At 46.6% G+C, this 17,788-nt stretch overlaps 1 protein-coding gene across 2 annotated transcripts in view; it reads right to left on the bottom strand.

The window, feature by feature from the left end:
• Nucleotides 1–17,788, bottom strand: part of Ube3c (ubiquitin protein ligase E3C) — a 95,391-nt gene that overhangs the window by 37,696 nt on the left and 39,907 nt on the right. For both annotated transcript variants that reach the window (XM_078040933.1, XM_078040934.1), the window contains exons 11-16: nt 15,107–15,193; nt 10,183–10,340; nt 9,808–10,040; nt 3,474–3,578; nt 2,712–2,799; nt 1,162–1,259 (exon numbers count right to left, since the gene is read on the bottom strand). In XM_078040933.1, the coding sequence (XP_077897059.1) occupies nt 1,162–1,259; nt 2,712–2,799; nt 3,474–3,578; nt 9,808–10,040; nt 10,183–10,340; nt 15,107–15,193 (769 nt within the window). The remainder of the gene's footprint in view (nt 1–1,161; nt 1,260–2,711; nt 2,800–3,473; nt 3,579–9,807; nt 10,041–10,182; nt 10,341–15,106; nt 15,194–17,788) is intronic.

Below are 17,788 nucleotides of genomic sequence, written 5' to 3'. Positions count from 1 at the left end.
TACTAGATTTTTATCAACAAACGACTATTTATATTTCTAGTATTGCTGTTTTTCCCCATTTTACAATAAACTTTCAATATCCCATGCTGTCTTTTCATGCATAAATCTTTCATGAAGGCTCAGGTGGTGGGGGAAGGAGGCGCGGCTCTGTAAGAGCCAGTGTGTCTGTGCAGCGAGGCTGTTCACATAGTGCTCTGATGCTGGACCGTGGCGCGGGGCCAAGGGAGGAAGCACCAGCCTCATCCGAGCACCTTCCTGTCGCCCCGGAGAGCGTGCAGCCTCCACAAAGAGCCTCTTCAAGCCTGGGGGCTTCTACCAAGTTTCACAACACAGGGAAGGGCTGGAGCTGGGCTCAGTGGCAGAGCACTTGCCTAGCATGTGTGAGGCACTGGGTTCCATCCTCAGCACCATACAAAACAAATAAAATAAAGGTATGCTGTCTGTCAACAACTACAACTACACACACACCACACACACCCACACCCCCCCACACACACACCACACAGGGAGAATACAAAATTTAAATTAAATCTGGAAAGACAAACACGAAGTTCTGCACATTAGCAGAATCATCTGGAAAGGACGTAAACTCACTTGTCCATTTCTGTAAAGTAGTGCTGGTGACAGGGTTGGCTTTCATGTGAATGTACAGAAGCATCTCCTCACAAGATTTTGCATTTTTAAAAATAATGCAAAATATAGGAAATAGTGAAGAGAGAAGAGTAAATGCACTTAGACTCCATGAGAATTCTCTAGTTAACAATCCTTTGATCAGTTATAACTCAGGGGAAAATTGTTTTATTCTGTATAAAGAGGTATCTCTTAGGTCTTAAAAATTATTGCAGGCTCTTATAACCTAATAAGAACAACATAAATCAAAAACGCTGGCAAGGAGGGAGCCTAACAAGCCTGAGACAGGAGGACTGCAAGTTCGAGGCCAGTCTCTGCAACTTGGTGAGATCATCTCTCAAAATAAAAAATTTAAACAAAGAAATCAAAGATGTTTTTGCTGGTGTGTTAATTCTTAATGCTAACAGGACAAAACACAGAGAAGAGTCTGTCAGTGAAGAAAGCAAGGTGGGCTACAGCTCCCTGCAGACCACTGCCCAGCAAGCACAGGCCCCAGCACTGCAACTAACACCCAAGGATCCAGGGGCTTACCTTCACTCGCTCCTCAAAGGGGACCACAAAGGGCAGTTCCGTCAGGACAGCCAGCTGCCGCTCCTCTGACACAGTCAGCGGTGGGGACTCCAGGCCCACTGCCAGGCACATCAAAGAATTAGTGGTCTGTGTATCTCCTCCTTCCCATGTCCACTGCCCATTACCAAAGTCGGAATTCATAAAGCCACTCTTAAGAGGACTAAAATAACCTATTAATTCGCCTGTCTAGCTCCAGCTCCACAACACACCCCAGGCCCAATCTAAAACCCGTGGGATCAGTCCAGCCATATGCACAGAGCCCATGCAGAGTGGGGTCAAACCTGAGCCTTCCCCGGCTCCACCAGCGGGAGCCCAATCTGACACGAGGACTCTGGATCAAGCAGCAACTGATGCCTTTACCAGCTACTGAATCTCACTGGCTGGTGTGGCTGCCAAGTGCAGATCTGAGGACGCTGCGCCTTGTGCACAAGCTCTTCTCCTGGGGGCGGGGGGATGTGGTGAAGGCCAGACGACCTGCTGGGCTAAGCGCTCTGTGGGCCTCAGCTGGACTTTCTACCAGGGAGAGCCCTGGCTTGGCTCCTCTGAGCTCACTGCCGAGAAGAGGAGGACCCTCAACGCTCTCATCAGTTATCAGAAGCTCTAAGTAAGAGTCTCTTTGACACTCCATATATAGGTATATAAAGGAATTATAACCAAAATACATTAAAACTCCCCAAACTGAGTAATTAAAAAAAGCAAGTACATGAAAGATAACATCATTTATCAGCTGGGAAATACAAATTAAAACCATAAGATAGCATGGCACATCTTTATAAGCAGCTAAAAATGATTTTTTAAAATTGACGATTCCCGGGGCTGGGGCTCAGAGGTACAGCGCTTGCCTAGCATGTGTGAGGCTTTGGGTTCGATCCTCAGTACCACATTAACAATAAATAAAATAAAGGTTTAAGAAGAAAAAAAAAAAAAAAGACAATTCCAAGTGTGGGCCGGCGTATGGAACAGCTGGAACTCTCAGACACTGCTGGGCCGAGTGCAAAGTGGTACAGCCACTTTGTCAAACATACACTTGGCATAGGACTCAGGATTCTCACTTTCAGATATTTATTCAAGTGGGAAAAAAAGATTGTTCACATAAAAATCTGCCCACAGATGGCTTAGTGCAGCGGAGTCCACCATCACCAGACTGAAGGAGAAACAACCGACCTCCTCATGCTGACAAGTGGACCAGAACCTGGGGCACACCCATGGCAGAGCAGGCTGAGCTCAGGAGCCAGGCTGTGCCTGAAGCAGGCAGCCGCTCGGCCCCAGCAGGGGGACTCTGCTTAGGGGCTTCCAGAAGAGGCGAGCACAGGACGGGAACCACCCTGCCAGCCTGGAGCTGCCCTGGGGAAGGTGCCCGGCACCGGAGCTGAGGTGATTTTGAGGGTGGCTGGCTGGGGAGCGATGGTGCACCCCAGCCTCAGAACTGCACCCCAAAGGCACGAGCGCTGTGGCAGGAAACGGGACACGACGGCCCCGCCACCGCAGGCAGTGCCAGTGGGAGCACTCACCCTCCAGGGTGGACTGCAGGGGGCCGATCCTCCCCATCCGACGGAACCTCCACACATGTCTGGATGCCGGCACGTAGAGCTGGGTGACCTGTTGGGGGTGACCAGGTCAGTAACACAGGATCCAGCAGCTCCCACTCATTTTAGTGAGCTGGGCCTCTGTCCTAAGCAGGCTGCCTTGTCCTGCCCTCTCGCCCGATGGTCGACACCCGTGCCCCACAGGGCAGCTCCTTCTTTATCCAGCATGCTAATGTGAGTGTGCTGCAGCTGTGTTCAAGGACACCCAGAGTCCCTGGGGTGGCAGGAGCCCCAAAGGGACCTTTGACCCCTCTTTACACCCCACGACCCCCTTGGAGGGTCCTCCCTGCTGTGCCAAGGATGGTTTCTTTTTGGTGGGAAATTCTTTGTAGGGGCCCCAGCCTTGTTCAGGGGACAGCAAGAAGCCCCGAGGTGGACCTGAAGGTGGGCGTCCAGGAGAACACCACACTTGAACTGCTCTCCCACGCCCACACCTTGAGGTCTTCAGCAGGCCTGTCGCCTGCTCTTTCTACGCCCTGCACTTCATCTCCAGCCCCAGGAGTCTGCAGTGAGTGCAGCCAGGAATTTCCCTGGACACACCTGATACCCTCTGCTAAGGCTGTGCTCTAGTATCTTACACGACCTGCTTTACACCTGGATCTTAGCAATACTTATGTCTGTCTCTGCTCCTTTAGAAAACTGATATGGTCTATCTCTCGTAAGTTGTAAAGAGATTATTAATAACACCTTATCTGCTTTAATATCTTCTTGTTCTGACAGCCAGTGATTTGGAGGACAAAAGTTTCTCCTGGTGTCTCTGGACTTCAGCATTTTCACTAGGTTGGTGATAACCTAAAGGGAAGAACAGGGGCTGGGTCAGACAAGCAGTCCAGCAGCTACCACCCACCACCAGGGCAGGGGAGAAGGCCACTGAGGCCACCAGCCAGGAAAGCTGCAGAAACAAAGCAGTCACCTGCCAACACACACAGGACCCCCCACAGCATGCACACACGATGGTCCTTAAAAGCCACACGGAGACAGTGATCACACTTTACAACACAAACCTGGACACATCAGTTTATCTGAATTAAAGTGAAGGCCATCTCCATTTTCTCCACTGTGTAAAATTTTTCTTATCTTTCTGAGAAACACTGTATGGAGTGCTTCGGGGGCAGGCAGCCCCAGGATCTCCAGGGAAAACAACTCGGGCATCCTTCACAGAGCCTCTGGAGGTGGCCTGCCTCCCTGGGGTCTGGCGGGCAGACTCTGGCACATCCTACAGCTTAGTTCAAGAGCAGCATGCTCCTCACTGAGCCAAAGCTCCTCTCTGGCTGCACAGGGAGCTTCTATGAACAGAACCCAGATGACTACAGGAAACCCAGCAGGTGCCTGAGCACTGATCTGGGATCTGAAATTTTTTGTCAGTTTTTCAGCAGATGACTAAAGAGCTCTATCAGCACTACCTAAAAGAGACCCAAGTTCTATACTACACCTTTATTACAAGTAAAGTACCATGTAATAAAGGCAAACACCCAAACTGTAAAGCCAAAGTTTTAAATCTCTATAACCAGGATTCAATCATACAACTACTATGGAGTCAAAGAAAGATTATAATGGAATTTTCTGTTAAGGCCAGGCTTGTGTACACACTGCTTCCAATTAAATAAAATAGAATTTGGAATAATCTCAGAAGTAAGAAAACTAGAGTGATGTGAGAATTTCTGAACACATTCACTGGATAAACAAGATCCCACAATCTCAATTTTCAATGCAGCTTCCCCTTTAAAACAGCACCACAATTCCATACGTTAACATGTATCTGTGATAAGAGACTAAAGCGCTGTCTTTATTAAGCACAAATCCCGGTATACAGGCATGCCAGAAATTCTATGTGCCCAAAGAAAATGGGTCAGACAGGTTGCATTTCACTCACTGTAAGACACTGCTTGGATAACCCACCAATGGGCAGAGAAAAAGGAACATTTGAGCACTTTGGGTATGCAGGTGGAACTACAATGGGGAAAGCCTCTCAAGATCTAGAATTCGGCTTTTAACTGGTGGATATTCTACCAACTGAGATGGGGCTTCTACATGGTGGCATTTTAAGTTCTACCCTGATACTACAGCAGCACTTCCTATCTGAGTGCAGAGCCAGCTTCAGGCCGGGATCAGGGCTGACCTGGAGTTGGCCACTCCTGGACCCTGCGGTGCTCTTTGATGACACCTTCTCCTGCAGCTCTGAAGGCCCAGCGCTGGTTCTTTCTGGCCCACAGCATGGTCAGTACTAACTGCTGTCTCTTCCCAGCAGGCATAAGGCCCTAGGGTCAGTTCCCAGCACCACAATACGAAGACAAAATCCCCAAACTTTAGATTACATAAATGCTCAGAAAGTAACAAGTTACTCAACACTTGGAAATGTATACACTGTTTGCCGTTCCTCTTATGACACTTCTGAATGACACAACTGGTGTTTACACTATTTTAACCAAAAGGTAAGTACACAAAGTTTTTTTATTTTATTTTATTTTTATTTTTTAGTTGTAGATGGACACAATATCTGTCTTATTTATTTTTGTATGCGTGCGGAGGATCGACCCAGTGCCACACACATGTGAGGCGAGCGCTCAGCCACTGAGCCATAACCCCAGCCCCCACAGTCCAACTTTTGAAAGGCAATCGGGAGAGGAAATTACATCATCTCCATATGATGTGTAAGATCTGCTAAGCAAAACCCAAACCGTGTAATAAAGACAAACCCAGTCAGCATGGCTGATTCTTCGAGACTCAAAACTCAGCATACTCAGCAGCACTTCATTCACAGGAGCTCAAGAAAATGCACACTGAGGCAAAAAAAGCAAGTGAGACTCTTTCCCGTATCTGACTTCACCACAGAAAGCCCATCAAAGCGGACCCCAGGAACACGGGTGGCCCGACTAAGAACACGCACGCCCAGCGTTTCACCCACAGCTCCAGCCCGCAGTACGGCCGTCATCAGAGTAACGGTGAATGCCTATTTTCCCCACTACAGTGACACTGTGGGGACAGGGGCCCTCTGTGACCACTCGCATGGGCTGAGTCAGCGCATGGATGGTCAGATGACGCAGGGACTACTGTCGTCGAAAGGCCTTTGCTTATTGCCTGTTTAAAATTACTATATGGCGGGGCTGGGGTTGTGGCTCAGGGGTAGACTGCTCGCCTAGTATGTGCGAGGCCCTGGGTTCGATGCTTAGCACCACATAAAAATACACGAATTACAGGTATTGTGTCCAACTTCAACTAATAAATAAACAAACAAACATGTTACTATATGTGGAGGCTGGGGTTGTGGCTCAGTGGTAGAGGGCTCTTCCTGCACATGTGAGTCACTGGGTTCGATTCTCGGAACCACATAAAAATAAATGAATAAAATAACTATCAACAACTAAAAATAATATTTAAAAAAATTATTATACATGGAATTTTGTTGTTTGTTGCTTTTGTAGTACTGGGGCTCAAACCCAGAGCCTTGCACATGAAAAGTGATATATCTTAAAAGATAACATATTCTCCAGTATGTGTTTAAAACACTACAAAATTACTTCTTAAAGTATGTAGCTTAATTAGTGGTCAAGAAATAAAAATCGTTGGGCATGGTGGTACACACCTATAGTCCCAGTGGCTCAGGAGGCTGAGGCAGGAGGATAGAGAATTTGAAGCCAGACTCAGCAACTGTGAGGCACTAAGCAACTGAGTGAAACCCTGCCTCTAAATAAAATAGAAAATAGGGCTGGAGATATGCCTTAGTGGTCGAGTGCCCCTGAGTTCAATCTCCAGTAACCCACCAACCCCCAAAATAAAAATCAACAAACCAGCCTTCCAAGACAGGGGAGGATGTGGTCCAGCTCTTCAAGAGCAAAGTATGGTACAAGGCTCTGCCTTCTCTTCAACAGTGAGTGTTCACAGCAGCAGGCCGGGAATGCAGTTAGCATACTGCTGTTGCTTTAATTTTTTCCTGTATTAAAAAAGTTTTTAAAAAGCTGTGTGTGATGATGCACACCTATAATCCCAGGGGTTTAGGAGGCCGAGGCAGGAGGATCACGAGTTCAAAGCCAGCCTCAGCAAAAGTGAGGTACTAAACAAAACAACTCAGTGAGACCCTGTCTCTAAATAAAATGCAAAATAGGGCTGGGGATGTGGCTCAGTGGTGAAGTGCCCCTGAGTTCAATCCCTGGTAACCACCCCCATAACACAAAAAAAGTTAAAAACAAAAACAAACCCCAGAAAAATGCAAACGGATCACACCAAGGAAGTGAGAGTCACGGACACCACAGTGCTCTACCAGCAGACCAGCATGGAGAGGGAGGGTGAGGACTCATCCTTGGGCCACAGTGCTGGGTAGCTCCTCCTGCACGCAGGGACACCCACAAGCGCAGGCAGCACAGCTCCGTCTACTCTAGTGCTAAGGTGATTACAGCTACAAATGACACTTCAAGAGGAGTTTATAAATTTGATAAATGCATAAACTGTTTTAGCAGTGTCAATTCAGGGCTTAGAAACTGACCTCAATTCTTCTAGTGACAAAGAAAGATGACTCTATCCACTTAAAATTCTATGTTCTGTGACCAGTCACCAGAGCCTCTCACACAAATTAGTTCAGGAGGACCATCACCAGCTGAAAAATGAAAATGGTTGGTGCGGAAGGGTCAGGCCTCATCTGCATGCAGTTCTGTCAAAGTCAGGGGCAGGCTGCAAGTCGCTGGCCAAGCGTGCTCACCTTGTTACTTGGTTCTACCTTGGATACTCCAATTTGGATTGGGTTCTATAATACCTAAAAAGTGCTGGTAAAATTACATTTTGGTTTTCAGAGGGCAAATGTGGAAGAGCAGCTGACTCTACCTACTGCCAGCTGTGCGCCGCTATCCAGGGGGATGAGTGTTCTATACAGAATCACTGTAGGAAGCACATGGGCAGACGCAAAGCTTGGAACACTGCCTAGAATGAGGACCCACTCTGGGGCAAGTGCTGCTGAGTATTTCATAATAAAGGTCATTTTTTGTTGTTGTTTTATTAGAAAACCTAATAGCTTGATTATGGATTATGTCTTGATTTTTATCATTTTTAAGGACTGGCTTAACAGCAGGAAGTATAAAATGATTTGGGGTGGGATTTTCCATCAAAAAACCCAGGAATCCTTAAAATGAGTCTATTCTTAGCCCAAGAGGTCTTGGTGATAATGATTTCAATTCTAAAGCAACTGGATGCAAAAAACAGTGAACTTTCAGGACTGGGGGTATAGCTAGTGGTAGAGTGCTAGCCCACCATGCACAAGCCCTGCATTTGGTCCCAGCACCAAACAAAACCAAAAAAACCAGTGATCTTTTCACTAATTCTTAAAATCTTCAATGATTAACGAAGTGGCAGTAAGTCACTGCAACAAAATTTTAATTTAATGCTTGAACAAAACAAAATAGGGCCAGGGTAGAAAATAACTACTACAGCATTATTAAATACAGAGATTTCTATGTCCTGAAAGATAAGCCTGTCATAGGAAATTATGACACTCTCCAGAGGTGCTGTAAAACAACGGAATCATCTGGCACAAGCACGGAGTCTGGTCTCCCACGTGAGGGAAAGCGTTACCAGCAAAGATCCCCGAGTTCAATTAAAACCTAAAAGGAAAACACATACGCCACCCTATCGCTCTTATTCAGATGAAGCTCCCACAACAATTATAAGTCCTGAATAGGTGAGAGCTTATTTTTAACTTGGAAAAATCACATAACCGTCAATCTTTTAAGAAAGGATATATTAGGGGCTCAACATGTGAACTTCAACATCTACTTAGAGACAGAGATAAGTAATTAAAATAAAGTGTGCAAACATGCATCACACCCATCTGTTCAAATTATGAATTCAATGATGCATTAGCCCTGTATTCACGCAATCAAAACATTATCAGTTACTTTCACTGCTGCTAATGCTCATGCTCCTAAGTGAAATGTGTTGTAAAATCAGGCAGAATGGGCTGCAGAGAGACTCTTGGACTTGTAGGATGAATAAGCATTCCTTAATTAGCCCATCAGGTTAAGTGCAAGCATTAATGGGCCTTTCCTAAAGTCTAGCTTGACATCTTCCTCCAAACATGGCCAAGAAGAAAGTTCCATTAGCAGTATTAATACAAGCTTAGTTGATCATTTTCATTCAATTAACTTCTTTCAATTAAATAGATAGCTTGACAAAAGCAGTGATAAAAGACCTAGAGGGACAGTCGATGGCTCTGCCTGAGCGCTGCCGGGTGCGGGGTCGCTGGTGGGAGAGGAGCTGTAAATCCAGCACTCAATTTGGGAAGTGCACCATGTCTGCCCGCCCTCCGTTAATGAGCAGTTTCAGCTGACGAGGGGCGTTTGCTGCTGACGAGGCAGCAACCTCCCTCTCCCCCCCACAGCAGTGACACTCCCAGTGGTGCTGGTTCCCAGCCAGCACCCAGCAAAGGAACACTCCCCACTTTCTGCGTGTGAGAACGACACATCTTAGCATAATTCATATGCGCCTAGCATTAAAAATGAGTGACCAATCCTACCTTTGTTACTCTGCCTTTAAAAAGATGAAAAACTGTAAAGCTGTTTGAGATCTATTAGTGAAAAATAAAAAGGAAAACATTTATCCAGGCACAGTGGCACACACCTATCATCCCAGAGATTTGGGAGGCATGAGGCAGAGAATCATAAGTTGAGGCCAGCCTCAGCAACTTAGCAAGGCCCTAAGCAACTCAGCAAGACCCTGCCTCTACATAAAACAGCTGGGGGACATGGCTAAGTGGTTAGGTGTCCCTGGGTTTGATCCTTGGTACAAAAAAAGAGAAAACTTTAAAAATTTTTCATTTATACCTTATCTAATCAAAGAAAGTCCTTTGACAATTTACAAGATGCATGTGACAATATCAAAAACAAGGTATTAAAATGAGGCAAATGCAAAAATAAAGGTAACTTTTCTTAAAAAGTTTTGTAAATTAAGAAACATGCCTGAAACAAACCTGTATTTCTACTCTTCTGAAATCAATCAGGCCAAAAACAAATCTAGGCTTACTTAGCCCCAGGAATACCTTAAACAACTGAATCCAACGCTTCTGCTCCATCTGTATACACTGCTGCATCTCAGCGCTGGTGGTGACGCCGATGCTCTGAAAGGCGGTGACGTACTCCTCCCGCACCTCGGGCTTTGTTTCCGGGTAGGCCAGCTTGATGATGCCCAGGCAGGCATCGCGCAGGCAGCGGGACAGGGCCACCAGCTCCTCCAGCGTGAAGGGCATCATGGACGACCGCCTCTGCCCTACAACTGCAAACACCCCCGTTTCCAACCAGCCCCCTTTCCCGTCTCTCCACATAACATGCACACTGCGAAGGCTTGGAAGCTGCCCACTCTCTGAGAAGACTGACGGCCTCTGGGCGGCAGCCAAGGAGCTCCTCAGAACGCTCACCTTCTATGGGGTCGCCGAAGAACTCATTATCGTGGATGGAAATCAGTGAGTGGCTGAAGAGGGAGCTGAAGAGGTAAAAGAGCGGGATGATGCGGCCCGAGTCCTCGAAGGACATGGGAGAGCCCCTGGATATCACCTGGAGCAGCGGCACCATCGACCTTGGGGTGGAGACAGGGAGGAAAAGGGCTATCCAGTTATTTTAAAATCAGGTTTAGTTTGGGGTCTAATTAGGAAATGATATTAGACGAATGAAAACTACAGTGACATTAACAGTAAAATGACTTGAGGGCAAGGCAAAGTCACTGGGGCAACATAGCCAGTCAGGGGCACTCAGCCCAAGGCCGAGGCCCTGGAGAGGGCGCTGGGAGGGCGAGGCGGACTCCCCTCCTACGAGGAACACCACGGCCTCCTCTTCACCTGGCAGTCAGCAGAGGTCCAGAGACTCACAGAGCTCCCACCACCGGGAGCTTTCCAAACAGCTCCACGCTGCAGTTTCTGCTTTTGGCTGGCTCATTTCAGTGCCCCTGTGCACTGCCAGCCCCACTCCTCTCCTGCTGGCCCCCTCTGAGCCAAGCAAGCACCAAGGTGGCACAGTGGTGGGGCAGCCTTTAGGGAAGGCAGGTCTCTACCACTCTGAAGAGCTCTGACCTGTTCAGTGAGTCAACATCTTTCAGCGGGAGTCTCTCCCTGCCCCTCTGAAGTCCAGTTCTTCAACTGGTGGGCATTTAGTAACAGTTCCATGTCTCCTCGCAGGCCCATTCGCCTGGCTTAGCAAACCTACATGGCACCACCCTCACACCTCCCTGACATGGCGAGATCCGCCAGGACCAGGTCCACAGGGCCAGCTGCCATTCTGCACGCCCGAACACAGCAGACATACCAGGCCAGGCACTGACGCTGGGCAGGACAATCAGTCAATCCGCGAGTTAAGGGAGGAAAGCCATCCATCCAAAATAAAAGGCAGTAGGGACACACAAAAATGGACAGAGAATGGCAATCGTACCTTACAGTCAAAGGGAAGGCAGAGGCTAACTTAACTGTACAACCCTGGCTTTGTCCCCAGCCCGGCCCTCACACCTCCAGAAGGACTCCCCACCAGGCCTTGTGCAGCACTACCCACACAGTGGCGTTTGGCAAAAAATTTGCTGACAAGCAGAAGAAAAAGAATTTAATGTCCTACGTTTAGGTGATATTCGTAAAAAGAATGGTCAGTACCTTTTAGTTTCCTGGCCACTTAATGAAAAACCACAAAAATAACTGATACTGCTTCAGAGGACACACTGTTTAGGGGCACAGCAGCCAGGCGGGCAGTTTCCTGAGTCTAAGCAGTGCTGGGCCCACTTCACTCAGTCCCGCTCAGAGTCCTGTGTGCACGGCTCCAGAACCATGCTCCAGGGACACCATGTGGGTCATGTGGACCCCTGGGGATCAACCAGCACCCACTTGGTCTCTTTAGCCCCCTGAGCACAGCAAGAAAAAGGGGTCCTTCTGACTGGGTAAAGAGGGCCCGTGTGTGGTGGGGACCTGCAGCTGGGCACGATGAAACAACCATGCTTCCTGCTGTAAACACAGACTCAGATCTCTCTGACCCAGGGTCCATCTCAGAAAACTTATGAGCAGATTAAAAGTCCATGATTTATAGAAATGGAAAAGACACTGATTTATAACTTGGGAAAGTTGGTTGAATTACTGTCAGGGACAAATCCCTGCCCCCTGTTTCTACCCTCAGAATGAAGGTTTGCATACTCTCTGTGGGGACCCAGCAGCACCTTAAATAGTTTCCTGCCTTCTACATAAGCTGCCTACCAAGTGGACGAGCGCCTAGAATCCTGAGCACTACTGGAGATCGCTGGCCTATCTGCACATGCTGAGCACATGGGGCAGAGCACCTAGGCGTTAGGCTCCGGTAGAGGGATGCCCACCAGAAAAGGGCAGCCAGCTGGCTGTGAGTTCCTGAAACCTGACAAGGAGGACACCCGGGGTCCAACTCCAACAGCAAGTATCTAAGGTGAAGTATGTGAATAAAAATATCACTCGCAAAAATGTCTGATGCGTTGAAACGGTTGCTCACTGGACAAGTAGCTAGACTCGCTGGCTGTGCCTAGCTAGCCCAGCTGCAGGGCAGAAGGGTCTCAGGCCCAAGTCTCAGAGCTCTCAACACATTCCCTCAGGACTCTGCTGTGCAAGTCTGATTGCAAAACTATTTTCAAATTAAATTCAGTGCCTCTGTAGAAAACATTGTGTACTTCAGCCAGGTGCGGTGGTGCATGCCTGTAATCCCAAGGACCCAGGAGGCAGAGGCAGGAGGATCACAAGTGTGGGGCCAGCCTGGCAACTTAGAGACCTGTCTCAAAATAAAAAATAAGAAGGGCTGGGGATGTGCCTCAGTGACATAGCGACTCTGGGTTCAATCCCCAGTGCCACACATTCAAAAAATTTATGTATTTCATTTAAAATTTTATTCTTGACAGCAAATATGAAACATATATAATAGGAAGATATCAATATACAGGACAGTTCTTAAGAGGACTTTATGTGAATAAATTGAATAAAAGAAGTTCTCAACTGCCTTTTTAGAAATATTGTTTTCAAAAACCCGTATAACTTTATCACCTTATAAAATATTATTAATTTAATATAATTAACAATATCTCATTTTTCTTTCATACACAAGGACTCCATTTCCTCACCAAGAGACAAATGCCATAAACAAATCAGGCAGTCCTTGGTGGTGCCTCTGTTGCTAAGCGGGGATACTCACTGGGAAATGATAATTTCCTGTCCTAACAATCCCCAGTCTCCTTCGGCCCTAAGTAAACCTGTCACTCATGAAAACCCAGGCTCTCAGGGCTGACACAGGCAGGAGTGGCTGAAATGTGCCTGGCACCACAGCACAATGGCACATATTCAAAGCCTCCTATTTCAGACAGAAATATTCTAGACATCAGGGTATCCTCCGTGGCTCTCATTTGTCTGTAGGTGCTCAAGGTTGACTCAAGATAAACCACTCCACCTTCTTGAGTTTCAGCAGACGTGGGGTCACCACTAAAAACTCCCCACTGCCAGGCACTGGGGTGCACATCTGTGATCTCAGCAACTGGGAGGACTGAGGAGGAGGATCACACACCCTGTCTCAAAATAAAAAGTAAAAAGGGTGGGGATGTAGATCAGGGGTAAAGTACCCCTGGGTTCAATCCCAGAGACCAAAAACTAAAGAAGAAAAAAACAAGAACAAAACAAACCCTCTCTTTTCCTCACAGATGCTTAAGATTAAATAAAAGCAAAGCAGGACAGTGATGCTGTCCACAGTGACGATCCCCTTTGTTAGGAAGCACAGTTCGTGCAGATGACCAAATCCCAGTTCCGATCTTTCAGGGGCTGACAGGGACTGACTGAAAGGCACACATCTCAGCACAGGGTCTTGCTGCACACCACCCACATGCTACAGACCAAACTGGACTGCAGAGGAATGGAGCGCAGAAATCCCAGACCCTCACCCAACCCACCAACCTCTCGTGTATATGAAAAACCAACTCTTCCTTCCATTCTTGCCCTGCACAGAAGGAGCCAGATGCCAGCTGGTGGTTGGTCAGTGACTGCCGTCCTCATCGGCCAGTTAGCAGGACATGCAGTTGCATTTTAGTGTTCAATAACTGAGTCACGTATGTCCCTTCCTGAATCACAGTGCAGCCAGAGCAGTCGAGACTCTGACTGGGGAGAAACTCTGCAGCACAGTGTGGGCTGCAGTAGGCTCCCAGGGGTTGCTTTTTTTGTTTGTTTGTTTGTACCAGGGATTGAACCTAGAGGCACTTGACCACTGAGCCACATCCCCAGCCCTGTTTTGTAATTTAGTTAGAGGCAGGGTCTCACCAAGTTGCTAATAAGCACCTTGCCTTTACTAAAGCTGGCTTTGAACACGTGATCCTCCAGCCTTAGCCTCTGGAGTCGTTGGGATTATAGGCATGTGCCATGGTGCCTGGCTTGTTTTAATTTTGAGAAAGTGCCTTTCTAAGTTGCCGAGGCTAGCCTTGGATTTCTGATCTTCCTGCCTCAGCCTCCAAGTAGCTGGGATTACAGGTGTGGTCACCATGCCCAACTCCCGAGAACAGGAAGTTAGGTGGTCCATTTTCATGATACAGCATTTAGTCTTAACTAGACCCAAATGTAGCACTGTTAACTGCAGACCTTCCCTTTACCCACCCCAACTTTAAAATCTGCTAACTGACTAGACTGGAACCCTAGCTCTTCCTATCAGGGCAAGGGGAAGCACTGCGTCAGTGACAAAGGCAGGTGGGCTGCCCACCAAGGTGCTTGTCACCAGCTTAGGAGGCTCTGCCTCTGGCACAAGTAATGCTGTCCTTGCCCACCGGCTTCCAAGCACATGCTTGATTTCTTGAAGCACCCCGGTATTCCTAACACTAGGAAATACCTTTAAACATGAAACTTTCCCTTGTTATACATACATTTCAAAATATGTAGATAAAGATTCTGGCTTTCAAGTTATATAATCATTCACATATAAAAATCAAATTATTTCAAGAAGTTTTACAAATCAACTTCTTTACTGTATAATGTTAAATTTGCTTCAAATCTACACAGGCATTATCAAAAGCATACTAAATTCACATGGAACAAAGAAGTTTAAAATGACTAGGATAAAGACATATTCTGTTTTTGGTGGTGTTGGGGATTGAACCCAGGGCTTTGTGCATGTGAGACAAGCACTCTATTAACTGAGCTCTTAATAATGCATAAAAATAACTGTAAAACAAGGCACTAATTTTGGTGTGTGTGAAATTAAGACCATGCAGAATTTTTCCTCTAAAACAACAAAGCCGAGCACTTCCAAACACCCTCCTGCCACACTGTGTCAGGCATGGGGGTCACAGCAGGAGGCCCACAGATGAGCAGGTGCAGTACATACCCTGTGATCATTCGTGTTGTCATGGAAGAGATGAGGACCCAAAGGTGCCGCAGAAACCTGGCATTGAAGGCCAGACTGTAGAGAAGCCTGAAAAGAAGCGGGAGTGGGGGACAAAGAGAAGCAGTCAGTGCACTTCCTGTAAAGGAAAGCTGTACTTGAAGACAAGGCCCAATTAAGAACACAGCCACAGCGACCTCACAGCGAGCTCCCGTCTGACATGACCCTGGCGCAGAGCCACTGGCGGGGCAGCCTGAGGTACCCACACAGGCTGAGGCTGTTCCCCCAACATGCTGTGACATGGTCTCCTGCTCACAGGGACACTAATGGTATGCACTTAGAATCTCTACCTAATGACCGACTGAAGTCACTGTCCTGAAACAAACACAAAAAATAAGTTTAACATCTCAAAAATTATTTCTATATAAAAAGACATTTTTAAACTAAGAAGTTTTTAACAGCATTTCCTCTATCACACCAATTAGAGACTGGAGAACTCTGAAGAATGGGCAGAGCTGGACTCTGAACTGGCTCTGGGCTGAGTGCTGCACTGTGGCAGGAGACATGTTCCAGTTATAGCGGCATCATCAGAAAATATCTCCTATGAACATTTTTTTTTTAATGCAAAGGTCAAAAACAATCTCAACATGTGTAAGATGAATTCACAGTAAGACACAGGTAGGAAAATATGATTTTTAGGAAGGAATGTTGGCTAGGTGTGGCTTGCCTGTAATCTCAGCTACTCAGGAGGCTGAGACAGGAGGATCACAAGTGTGATATCAGCCTCAACAATTTAGTGAGAACCTAAGCAACTTAGCAAGACCCTGTCTCAAAATAACAACTGAAAAGGGTTGTGGAGGTGGCAGTACAAATAAAATAAAATACTCGTTAGTTTTATTTGACCTTCACGAAAGAATGCAAATTTTAACATGATCAATAATTGATTAAATCCATTCATTATACTGAAAATATTAACAAAAGCAACCATGAAATCATAGGCAAAGAAATAAATTTATTTCTTTCTCCAGTACATCTTTAAAATCATTATATATTTTTTTATAAATCACATTATCAATATATAATATTTAATTCTGCATATACAATGAAAGAAATCTATTTTTGTCCATTCAAGTTATTAGTAATCATTTTATCCTACATTATTAAAGCATAAAACATGAACTTGTACAACTATGTAAAACAAATTAAAAAAACCAAAAAACAAAAAACCATGAACTTGTAAACCAAGAGTAAAAGACCATTTGCTGTTGCTGCACATCCACTGTGCTGGGCACACATAGCCCCGTGCAGGGCACACAGCTGCAAAGTGTGATTAGCAGCACCATGTGCTCCTACGCTGGCTCATTCTACTAGTTTTTGTTGGGGGGGGGAATCAAACATATAGAATTGATCTGGGATGCCTTGATTTGATGTATTTATATAAGAACTATAGGCAAATTATGGTGCCAACTGTCCTGGCCCCTCAATCAATACCTTTAATACTCTGTTTCAAAGCTTTTAGACCTGTTGCTAGAGCAAACAGTCAGGCCTAGAAGAACATGCCAGGCCATCTCTTCCAGGACAGACCAGGACGAGGGGCAGAGGTATGGTGCAGACACCCGTGGGTGCAAAAGGAGAGGGTAGGAGAAGTGGGACGGGTGATGGAAAACCAAGACATCAAGCAAGGCTGGGAAAAGCAGCCTGAGCCACAGGTCAAGTCAGAGGTGACTCCAAATATCTGGTATAAAAGGCTCTGCTAAAAATGCACAGTCCAAGGAATAGGAAGTGTTTCTGAAAGCAAAGGGAGTCACCGTGAGGTTTAAGCAAGGTGGCTTTACTTCCAACAATCTAGTGTGGCAACACCTGAAGCAGACACATTGTGGAGACAGAAGGTAGGCAGGACACTGCTGGAAGAAAGTCTAAGTCCACTCCCCAGGACAGCGTGGCCCAGGGACTTCCTGAGAGGATGGGCCTGCTCCAGGGTCCCTGCATGTGCTTAACCCATGTGCAAGGCACTGTGGCTCCAAGACTGGGCACAGACGACACCATGAATGATGGGGACATTCGCCAGCACAGGACAGATGGAGGGCCTCAGGGAGGTGTGTGGATGTATGGGAACAGGTCCCTCCCTCTCTCTCTCCATGAAGCTGGAGCACCAAGGTGTCAGCAGGCTAAAAAGAACCCGGAGAGTCGACCTAACCCAGGTGAAGCTGTTATGTGAAAGAGATCACCTGGAAAATCAACTGAAAGAAAAAGGCTGAAAAAGTAAAGGAAAAAGAAGCAAAGCTTTCAAAACACTGAGACAGAGAGAGAACCCATGAAGGAGACCCCAAAGAAACCCAGGAGTGAAAGAGAAGGCAGGAGAGGAGCATCTGCGGAGGAAGCGGGTGGAAGGGCCGAGAGAGGAAGGATGAAGAGAGGAAGCATGTGGGGCTGGGGCTGGGGCTCAGTGGTGGGGCACTTCCCGGCATATATGAGGCATTAGGTTTGATTCTCAGTAACACATAAAAATAAATAAAAATAAAGGTCTGCCAACAACTAAAATTATATATATATATATATATATATATATATATATATTAAAAAAAAAAAAGAAAAAAAAAAAAAGAATGTAGAACGCCACACCAAGCCCGTCCATGAGGCCACTGAGGCCCTGCTCAGCTCAGAGTGGCGCACCTGCCCACTGGC

This window comes from Ictidomys tridecemlineatus, chromosome 2, assembly GCF_052094955.1.
Source record: "Ictidomys tridecemlineatus isolate mIctTri1 chromosome 2, mIctTri1.hap1, whole genome shotgun sequence".
NCBI classification, from domain to species: Eukaryota; Metazoa; Chordata; class Mammalia; order Rodentia; family Sciuridae; genus Ictidomys; species Ictidomys tridecemlineatus.
This window is presented reverse-complemented; position numbering and strand designations above follow the sequence as displayed.